Source organism: Glycine max, chromosome 19 (assembly GCF_000004515.6).
Source record: "Glycine max cultivar Williams 82 chromosome 19, Glycine_max_v4.0, whole genome shotgun sequence".
NCBI classification, from domain to species: Eukaryota; Viridiplantae; Streptophyta; class Magnoliopsida; order Fabales; family Fabaceae; genus Glycine; species Glycine max.
The window spans coordinates 7,181,136-7,193,209 of record NC_038255.2 but is presented as its reverse complement, the minus strand read 5'-3'; the positions used below and the strand labels follow the sequence as shown (position 1 = coordinate 7,193,209).

Sequence of the window (12,074 nt, the reverse complement as noted above, 5' to 3'; positions counted from 1 at the left end):
TATCGTTGTGGAAAAATACAGAACAAGATAATAATTTGTATAAAATAAGCCGTTAAAAGAATATTATTTAGAGTATAATTTACGTTAATAAAAAGAACTCAATTTTTAAGGTTCACACTCAACACAAGAACACATGAATTTCACAGCAATTTCTAATTGGAACATCAATTGGTTCGTAAAAAAATATATAATTCACAGTTACAATTGTAAAGATAGAATCAAAATTTGCAAAAACAACCTAAAAACTCATTCCAATTGATACTCTAAGGATCCCTACACATGTTCTCACTACTCTCCAATTATGAATAACTCATCCCTTACCTCTAAGCGGGCTCACGTGTGTATTCTGACAGCAATAGTGGAATCTCTAACAATTTCCTGAGATTCCTCAAGCTTTTTCTCTGGTTGTTCTGATAAGGTTTCCAAATATTAGAGAGAAGGAAAAGAATTTGAATCCTTCATTCCACTGTCTACGTGCAATGAGTGTTTCTCCCTCCCCAGAAATCATTTTGCAAATCCCGATGGTGAAGATATGCGGAAATGTATTTCAAACTTGGTGTTCAAATTTCACAATGATCCAACGGTTAACTAGTCCAGGATAATAGTTTTACCGGGATAGGTTTCGGGTCTCTGCGGGAAAAGAGAAAGCTAAAATACGAAGGGAGTTTCTCTCAGCTCCAATATAGTTTCGCAAATTCCAACGGTGAGAATATTTGGAATTAAGTTCTAAACCTAGTACTCAAATTTCACAATGATCCAACGTTTAACGAGTCCGAGATCATAATTTTATTGAGATAGGCTTGAGTGTATGCGGGAAAAATAGTTTTGGGAGGAGGAGAAAGAAAAAAGAAACTGAAAGGAAGAGAAACCACAGAGACTACCGTCAGTCTGAAAAATAACCTAGCATGTCTTTATTTATAGCTAGGTACTCTTAGCTTATTATTTACTCTATTTTTTATTTTTATTATTTTATTAACAAATACTCTATGTTATTTCCTATCAAATGAATAAATCAAATATCCTTTTTATTTTCCTTCAAACCATTATTTTAATAAAGTTATTTCTCCTTATTTATTTAATTACAAAAACCTCATCATTTTTTTTTCTAAAACTCTATTTTAAATGAAAAACCTTTTTAATTTAATTCACGAAATTGGGATGTTATAGTGCGGGAGGCGGCGACCACCACTGTCTTGGACACTCTCTGGAACTCTGCCTTCGTTGTTGTCGTCGTCGTCGATACGAAGCTTGATTGCATGCCCCCGATTCGAAGCTCTACTCACTCAAATCCTCTTTATGTATCGCGGCTTGTTGATTTTGTTTATATTTGTTTCCTCGTTCAATGAAATATCATCGATTTTTGTTTTGGATTTGTTAGGTTTTGAGATCTGAATTGTTTCCGCATGTTTTTGTTACAGATATGGGGGGTTTGATTGTGATTCTCACTTTGCTACTCAGATTTGTTCGTTTGATATGTTGATTTTACCAAAAGGCGATTCGGTTCAAATCAAGGAAGTTTGGAATGATAACCTCAAGGAGGAGTTCGCGTTGATATGTGAAATCGTGGACGAGTATAACTACAGGAACCTCCTTACCTGGGGCACAGAGAGCCCCTAAATCTGGCAATTCAACTTCCGCGAGTTCAATATCAGTGAAGACATCTTTGCTCTGCCCCTCCTCCTCCGTGATCACCGCCGATGGTGGCATCACACTCCAAACTCACAAACAAACCAAACTGCCACACACGCAAACAATAAAAGTCAAAACACACAGCAAAGAGAAGAACAAAACATGCAAAATCCTTAGAAACGCACAGAGAATTTGAAAAAAAAAAAAAAGGAGCAGTTAGGAGTAGGAGAAGAAGAATTTGAAGTACGCACCTAAGGAAAATTTAAAGCTTTGGTAGATCAAAGAAAAGGACAACCTATTTTTGTTGTGAGGATTTTTTTTCCACAAGAAAATGCAAAAGCAAGAAAGTGAAGCATAGCAGATTTTTTGTTCTGTGGGAAATCATCGCTTGACGATGGACCCTATCCAGTGGATAGCTCAAGAAGATGGTGACGATGGCGGCGACGAAGGTGAAGTTCCAAAGAGTGTCCAAGACGGTGGTGGCCGCGCCTCCCACACCACCACGGACGACTCCCCCTCTCCTTTTTGGCTTTCATTTTTTAATATTAAAAAAACAAAAACAAAAATTAATGATGTGAATGTTTGTGCATATGTGTTTAGTAATTAGGTGTGATGACGTGATACTCCGTTTGCTATATCATTATTTAATGGATGTGGACTAACGACAAGTACTAAAATGAAATGCAAAATTTTTTTAGGTATTAGAGAGAAAAAAAAGAATGTTAAGTAATTTTTTAAAAATAAACTATATTTCAAATATGAAAAACTTAATTATTTCTTTATTTTATATCTCTTAGAATATTATGGGTATCCATAACTCTTTATGATTTAAACTTGCACTACGGCATGTGTTCTTAATTATTAACAATTAAAGAACAAAAGCATATACAAGAGACCATGAACACGGATCCCGTTCACAGGCTATGGCATATGTTTTTGTAAGAATAGATCATAACACATAATTTCTCTAGAGTTCTTTAATGCACAGAAAACTACTAAGCATGCATGAAGCTCTTGATTATTATAATTCATATTTATTTTCTGGCCCGATATTTTTCTTGTGTTTTCAATTTATTTTTTTCATTTTCTATTTTTTTAATTAAAATGGCTTTCCTCCCTCAGTCTTTCGTTCCCTTATTTTTTTTATGGCTAAAAAATACTATTCGGTGTGGGTTTTTTTTAAAAAGACTAATGAGTATTTTGAAAAGATAAGAGAAATTTATTATAGATTTATTCTTAGTTTTCTAAATTAATCCTAATGGCTTTTAATTACAACTAGAACATAATATTAAAATAATCCAACAGTTTGCGTCAAAATGAAATTTGTGTAATCCACTTACGAATCAAAAACAAGAAACCATTGCAAATTTGGAACTCGGGTTTTGAAAATCCTAAGTTTACAACAGGGAAAAAAAAAAGTTAAAAGAAGTCATTATTCTCTTTCAGTGACGTAATTTTGATGTCCTCAAAACTTCATTTTTTTAATAATAATTTTCAAAAGCTTTAAGTTTAAACTGATCTGATTCAATGGAGCCCTATGATAAGTTCATATCCATGCGGCTATGCCTTACGCCTTTACCACGACAACCAAGCAAGAGATAAAATACAAATAGAATTATATATATATATATATATATATATATATATATATATATATATATATGTGTGTGTGTGTGTGTGTGTGTGTGTGTGTGTTATTAGTTCTTATATTTATTCAGATGTATGTGTTTTTAGTTCATGATGAAAGAATTAAAATCATGTCACTTTTAATAAATATAAAGAATAAAAACATATTAAATTTTAATAAGAACTAAAACTATCGTTCTCAACTATTTTGAGAAATCAACAATATATTATACCCTAGACTTATTCAACAACAAAAAATAGAAGTAATATCTTTATGATAGCTTCTTTTCTTACTTGATGTAAACCATGCGTGACCTCTTATACGTGTATGACACAGATGGCTCAAGCTTAATTTAGGGGCTGTCTTGATGACAGATTCACGTGAAGGTTTAAAGACTTGGTTGAGAAGTTCTATGGTTGGGAAAAGCTTTGAAGACTTGTTTTACTTTTTTTTCACGAATGATATATGATTGTTCCATGGATTCATAATGCATATGGTGTGGCTATATATGCTATTGTCTATAAGATCTATAATGGGTGGATATTATGGTTGCATGGTGCAAATAAGGCCACTGAAGAGTTTGGATTTGCTGTGTAACTTGTGTGTGTGCTTGCCATTGCCTTTCATGTGACGGATGAATATGAATAAGTCAGTGTGGTGTTGTGAATGAGTGAGTGTGTGAGTGTGTGAGGGGGGAGGTGCAGTCTATGTGTGAGGAAATGAAATATTTGAGTGCCGTGAGTGTGGAAGAAACTATATATTAAGTAGTTTCGGATCACTACATCTCTATGGCCTGAATCAATTTGTATGATACCTTTTCAGAATTTTGAAAATATAAGATGAATTAGAAGATTATGGGAGATGGAAAAAGAAAAAAAAAAGTCATAAATTTGATTTTCTCTGTTAACAAAAACTAATAATATTTACCGATAATATATATATATATATATATATATATATATATATATTCAGGTTTTTTAATTAATAATAAAAAAATTAATAGTCTTGTATATTATGTTTTTATTATATAAGTGGCCTTGTTTTAATAGAGTCTAGGATGGTTTTGGACATCTAATAATTTTTTAAGAGAATAAATTATTAAGCAATCTAAGAGTGTTTACAATTTAGCATTATTAATTTTTTCTTAAATTAAAAAACTTTAATACGTATCATGTTTGGTAAAGATTAATCAATATTATAAATATACAGTAGTAGTCGAGAACTAATTAATTTCTCCGTATTAATTTGTCCTTAATTAGACTGGGTTTGTGAGAGAGCCTTTAGATGGTGCATGTAGGATGTGTTGTACTAAAATTGTTTTGTCGGGAAAATAAATGGGAAAAAGGAAGCAGTGATCAAGAAAAAGGAAATGAGAGAGATGCCAAAAATAAATTCAAAACAACTAGTGCTCAAATAAAACATTGATATATGAATGTTATTTTAAACATTAAATAGTTTTCACTGAGATATATTTTGAATTTTAAAAAAAAAATCATGTATCAGTCTTTGATTTTGAAACTTAATTAATAATGATACATGGATATTTATTTGACATCTTCAATTTATTTTTGTCTTTTCTTTCTTATCATATCATATAATTTATCTTGTTTACATTTCATTTTTTTTTCTTTTTCTCTTAAGATGTCAAATAATATGTGTTTGAATCAATTTATGTGAAATTATTTTAATTTAACTAATAACAGCCTCAAATTTAAATCTTTAAGTATCTAATTGAGTTAAATACTCAGGGAATTAAAAAAATAAGATGAGTGTTAATGTGTCTTTATCCAACTTTATTATAAAGACACAAGGATTTACTTAAGATATAAGTATCTAAGCATTCACTTTGTAACTTTCCTCTTTTCTCTTTTCTTTTCCTTTGCACACATCAAAAGCAAATTGATAGAGACTCGATCGAGCACCTCACTATGCGCCATTTCTCGTATAAACACTACGGCAATATCTTTTTATTGTTTTAATAAAAATATATTTTTTGTGGCTTAAACTTATAAAATCTACATATATGAGCCTATATCTAATTGAATAGCCTAAAACAAAAAAAAATTACCAATAGGTTGTTATCTGTTTAGGGTCTTTTTATAGCTAGCTATTTGATCTTCCATTCATAAAACGCAACGGAAACAACCAAAACAGTCATAAATAAATCATATCACACTACGTAATATTCTTCAACTTCAAATAATGCTATGATAATGACTTGTTTTTCTTTACCTTTTTTGTTACGACATAGTCACGATGCCTTGACTCATTAGTCGGTATAGACCACACAATTATGTAGCACTTATCTTGTCAAAATAACAATTTTTAAATTTCCTCTTGGAAAACCTTGAATATTATGATATGTTATATAACTTATTTGAAAACTTTTGAAAAATATATTAAAGAAGTTGGTTTGTCAGAAAAACTATGGAAATATAAAATATTGACTGGATAGTTAGGTTTTTGCAGGCTCTATGGAAATAAGGTTATATTTGTCTGTCTCACTAATGGAAGATTATTTTTTCCAGGTACATTATATATATATATATATATATATATATATATATATATATATATATATATATATATATATATAAAAGAAAATATTCAGAAGGATTCCACTGTATTATTGATTCTGTATGATGAATAAAACAAACGAAAGGGATCTATTCACTCTAAGAATAAGTAAATACTTAAATTATATAAATACTTCAAAAATACTATTTCTTTATAGAATACTAATTGATTTAAAAGACTTAGGGTTTGGTCACGTAATTGTGAGTTTTTTATATTTTATTTTTAAATGTAATTTTTAAAACCAAAAGTTTTGGGCAAAAAATATTTGTAATTTTGATTTTAATTTTAAAAAAGTACACACTCTCTACATTTGATAATGACACTTTTCATTGCCTCTACTAACACCAGGACCACCATCTATGTCGTCATTATGATCATCATCATAATCATTGACACAATCACTATTATTATCAACACTGTCACCATTGTTATTGACACCAACAACCAACATCACCGCTATTACTATCGTTGTCAACACTATCACTGCTCCCATTACTATCAATCACTACCATTATTAGCAATACTGCATTATAACTATCAACACCAACACCACCACTAGTATCACTGCCATCATTGACACTGTTATTATCACTATTGACTTTGCTATCGCCACCAAAAATACCACCATTGTTGTTGTTGGTGTCGTTATCATCATATATAAAAATACACTCTTAAATTAATTTTAAAAAGATTAGAAAATTTTAAAATGACTTAATCTTAAAACTAATAGTTAGAAAACTAATCAAATTTTAAAGACTGGTTTTAAAAACTTTTTATACTAAAACTAAAAATTGATTGTTATTTTAAAAACAAATGAAACTAACAACTAACAATCCCCCAAAGAGACCCTTAACTATTATATTTTGTAATATATTACCATAAAGATTATCTTATAGTTAACATTTACTTGTATTTTAAAAGAATAATACTACTATCCATTAAAATGAAGTTGATTGATATAATATTTTAGTTATTTTGTGAATTGTAAGGCTTTGTCATAACTTGACTGACTACTTCAATTATGTCTCTTCTTTTAATTATATTTTTCATTCACAAAATTTGAACTTGAGACCTTGTTTAAGGAATTTGAGTCTAATTATTTTTATATAAAAGTTGAATTAAAAAAGAATGAATGTTCACAAAAAGTTATTAAACAAAGGAAATTTAACGAAACTTGCTTCTAGGGTGAGTAGATTCACGTCCACAAATAAATATTTGGAAGAAAACAAATCCTATTGATTTGTATATTCACGATTGGCATTGAATATGTCATGATGTGGTCATGGGAGTATAGGAGGTGAAACTTCTTATCTATTTCTTTATCGTATTGTATTCTTGTTCACAAATGTAGCTATCAAAAGGGTCCAGTCTAAATATTAATGCAATCTACTAAAAGGTGTCGACATAAGTTACCTATCACTACTCACAACATAGAGCCCACTAAATGATTTATTTATCAGTTGCTAATCCATAACTACCAAGTTACAAGCAAAAGAATCTTCTAGAGATTAATTGTCAGCAAAAGGATCAGATTCTGGCAATTCTAGAAACAAATGTAGTATTTGGTAGAACCAGAGCATGACCAAATCTTGTGTTTTTATGTGCTGTTTTCCAAATCAGAATTTGAACATTGCAGTGAGGAGAGTGAGAAATGGAACAAACAAAACGGTTTCGTTGCAGTTGGTGGTTATTGCTTGGAAAGAAAAGATTCTGAAACCAATAAAAATTTGAATTTGATATCGCTTTCTTTGCACATAAATAACAAAACGATTTGGTAGCAGTTCCTTAGTGGTTTTTTGTTGCTATATACTATACAAAATATCTGTGTTTCCAAGAATTATCGAGTTCATATTTGGTTTTGAAAGTTCAGTAGCTTCCTAGCAACATGTTTACAAACTATGTGTCTTGAACTTCATTTCTTGGAAGACCAAAGTATAAAGAACATTCATACATCAGATTTGTGACTTGTGACAAAGTAAGGCCAAGCTCAGCTAAACTAAGCAGTGCACTTGAATAACACAGAGTTCCCCTGTTAACCATCATTTAGAGACACAATTAATTAACTTAAATTTAGAAATGATTAATTTCAGCCCAGTAGAGAGAAATGCAAGGACGATGGGTTATTGAAGTTATTTTGAAACAAAGCAACACAACACAATAGCTTATTCATTAGTTCTCATCCATTAATTTCCATTGAAGTCCGAAAACAGAAACCAAAAATACAGGATGATGAAATCTCAAAAAGCAAAAACAAATGGGAATGTAGTTTAAGTACAAACAAACAAAGTGGGGTGGCGGCTACAAATGCTTTGCAAATTTTTCACACTTAGAAGCCTGGGGGCTTGTAGGCGATGAAGCTGATGCACTGCACTTGGCGAACGTTGTCGAATCCGATGATACGGATGAAGCCGTTGGGGTATGCAGTCTTAGCCTCTTGAAGCTCCTTCAACACCTGAGAAGCATCAGTGCAACCAAACATAGGCAGCTTCCACATGGTCCAGTAGCGTCCATCGTAGTATCCTGGTGACCTGTTGTGCTCACGGTACACGAAACCGTGCTGCAAACAAACAGATCAACCATCAAAACTCAAAACCAAGTGCTTGTTTTGGAAGAATAAAATTTGGTCAGAGATAGGAACAGATTTGATACATATTGATAACTCTCAAATAGAAAAATCTGTTAGATAAATTTAAATTTTGGAACACAACCATTTTTTGTTTTGTTTCCAAAAGTACTTTTAGCACACTAGCAAGAGAAGCCATTATTTCTTGAAAATAAGTTGAAACAAACTAAGAATAAGAAAATCTATGATTAAACCAAAAGTGTTTGCAAGAAATTGACCTCCAACTCGAATTCCAAGCAAGGAATCCATCCCTTCCTAAGAAGGTATTCTACTTCCTTTGCCAATTGTGCATCATCAAGGTCTGGCAGGTAGGAAAGAGTCTCAAACTTCTTCTTGCCAACTGGTGGCCACACCTAGTAATTAATTTGCATGAAAATTGAGTAAAGGGGTTAACAGATTAACTAGCACATGTGCAAATTTTCCTATGACTAAAATTTAAGCAACCTATGACTAACATGTTTATTTAAGTAACATTTTGGTACATGCCTAAATATGTAACATGAATTATAATCATTTTGGTGCCTCTTGTGTATTTATATGTGTGGAGTTGTCATACCTGCATGCATTGCACTCTTCCACCGTTGCTAGCAATGGAGGTAATGTCATTGTTGGTCTTTCTGGTGGGGAAGCCAGCCATGGACTTGAGGCCAGTGAATGGAGCAACCATGCCGGCACCGGCACGGTTGACAGTGGTAACAGCTGGGGAAGAGATCATTGAGGAAGCCATTTGCTTCTCCTTCTTAGTTCTCAACTACTTGTTCTTCTGCTGCCAGATATCCAAGCTTCTGCTCAAACTTACTATATATAATAGTGTGATTTGTGTAGTACTAATCCGATGGTGTGAAATGGAGGGGATTGGTTGCTGAGAAGTTACAACCGTTGGATTGAATAAGTGATGACATTACAGCATATTGGCCACACGAGTGAGGAAAATTTTGAATGGTAGCCTTATCGTTAGGTACCATGTGGAAGTGACACGTGGAGGAGGCTTCATTATCTTATCTCTTCCTTGGAAGAACGTAAAATGTGTGATGGTGGTGGAGTTTGATATTATTTGTGAGTGGTTTGTACTGTGCCCTCATTCCATATTAAACCTAACATATTTTGTGACCATCATATCTCATGCATGGGTTAGGTGAAAACCCTTTGTCCCTTTGTTACAGTGATCTTTTATATTTTAAAGGTGATTTTGCATTGAAAAAAAAAAAACAAGAGAACCATATCAACTGACACTCTTATCCATTTTGTTGGGTAGCTGAAAGCATGCTTCTCTGTTCACCATTACATTGACCAATCCTTATAATAATATTACTAAAAAAGTTCATTAACTTCACTTATTATTTGTTAGACTTGTTTGAGAGTAACAGTAGGAATGTAGATAAGCAAAATGTGTATATGGCATAGAAGGGGATGGTAGGTGATGGAGCTTATCAAGCTTGGTTGATTAATGACCAAGCATACACTTTTGAAAATATAAGATCCACAAATAGTTATGGTCATCAGTAAATCGTTGTACTCAACCAAACAATGCACAACAACCTTATCTTAAAAGGGCAATGCATGAGATAACAATTATAAAGCACAAAATGAAAAGTCAAGTTTTACATTAGAAGTTCAGAGAGTGTGACTCTCATAAGAAGCCACTGCCTATAAAAGAAATAGGTGACAAATTTTCAGTATGGGAAGTTCATGACTGAAGAACTGATAGTGTTGTTTGAGATGAAATTGGTTAATGGTTGAGAATTGCACCTTAGGAAAGTTTGGTATAACAGTTTGTTTACAAGATGTTAGTTCCAGTGATTCTAGAAGTGAGGCATGTTTCTCTTTCTTCTGAGCCACAGCTTTGTCTGGTTGTAAGGATTTTTCTCATTCATATCCCCACAAAACGAAAACAAAAATCTACATGACTTTACCACTATACCAACTCAGTTAATGGTTCAAAATTCAAAGGCCATATTTTGAAGGAAAGGAAGGTAACAGAAAATATACAAAAAGGAACAGTTATGCTTCTAATAAGATGAATGGTATGTAACATCTTTCCAATTTACTAACATTCAACATTCCTATGAAACCTTCAATATTGGTCAGTCAATTTTCTATTTCTTTTAATCATTCTCCCCTTTTCAAATCATGTACTCCAAACATTCCCTCCACTATTCAGCACCACTTCCACTGACTTACATATTCAACCAAAACCACTGAAATTTGGTAACGGAACCAGCACTTGAGTACTGAAGCAAATAGCAAATAGGTTTACACTCTTCTCTTTTACTACTAATTCTATATAACTTTCCTTTAGCTGCTTATTCATCTTTAGCTCCTAAAACAATATTTTCTTTTTCAACTTATTAACATGTGACAAAATGAAGTTTCAAAAGATTAGTGCAGATCATAAAGCCTATGTCAGATTACATGGTAAAAAGCTCCTAGGTGGACAAAAACACCCACATTCTGTCAAATAGGAAACTTTCTTTTAAGATATACATAAGCAATACTCTTATCCAACCTGCCTGCTGAACTGAATCTTATCTAACTGATATCTGACACATTTTGTTTCATGGCGTTGGATACAACTCATACAAGTATTAGGTGCAATGTGATACATAAAATTATATTATTATTTATATTTTATTAATTTCTTTATATCTTAATATAGATGATATCTATTGAAGGGTCATCTCCATCATCCTATCATCATTGGTGTTCAATCTCTTATCGAACTTATTAAAAAACTTAATGATAACAATTGTTTCCCTATTTAAAGAAATATTGTATATAAGAAGTTTGAATAAAAGTCTAGATTTAATGCATACCCGACTTAGGAAGCCTTATTATATGCTATGGGTATTCATTACAAGTATGATACAAATATGGATATGTAACCATGAAGTATCTGTACATCAGAGGACACAAATAATCAGAATTCTTCAGCAACAGCTGCCACCTTGCTTGTATTTTGGTTAACAACCTAAAGCTAAAAATGGATGACATTGTCAGAAGAACAACTTTAAGATAAAACCTGGGAATTAGCATCCATCCAAAGGAGTTCACATTAAAATTGCTTCAAACAGTGTTATGTTATGTGCTGCTTATGACAAGAATAATTAAAAGGATGGTGAGAGATCGGCTTTTTTACCAATCGGGGGTAAAAAAATTCAAAATTTTCCATTTGGGGGTATATTTCAAAAAATTACCCAAAACAGGGTAAGTCGTAACAATTGTTATGACTTCTGAGTCAGAAGTCGTAACACCTGTTACGCCTTTTTAATTTTTTTTATTTTTTTAACTGAAGTCGTAAAAATATTTATGACTTCAGTATAAATATAACTTTTTTTACGACTTTAAAGTCGTATTTTAAAAAAAAAAACCAAAGTCGTAAAATTTTTATTTTATTTTTTTAATTTTTTGAGGTAGGACTTCAAAGTCGTAATCTCTCCTTTTTAAGAAAAAAACATTGTTTTACTATTTACAGCCTATTTTTAATTTGTTAACCTTTTTTTGTAAATTTGTTTTTTTTAATTTAATAATGTTTATGATTTTATTTTTTAAAAATAAAAAGTTAAAAAAATATATTTAAATATATAATAAATAATATTAAGTTGATTTTATTAGTATATT

General features: G+C 31.6%; 1 protein-coding gene across 1 annotated transcript; it reads right to left on the bottom strand.

Annotated features, from left to right (window-relative positions):
• Positions 1-7,965: 7,965 nt before the first annotated feature.
• Positions 7,966-9,231, bottom strand: LOC547605 (ribulose-1,5-bisphosphate carboxylase small subunit rbcS2). The gene is made up of 3 exons (NM_001248337.2): positions 9,013-9,231; positions 8,675-8,809; positions 7,966-8,390 (listed from the first exon to the last, which is right to left on the bottom strand). Exons 1-3 carry the CDS (start codon positions 9,181-9,183, stop codon positions 8,160-8,162), a joined length of 537 nt encoding a protein of 178 aa, NP_001235266.2. The 5' UTR covers positions 9,184-9,231; the 3' UTR covers positions 7,966-8,159.
• Between the last annotated feature and the right edge of the window lie 2,843 nt (positions 9,232-12,074).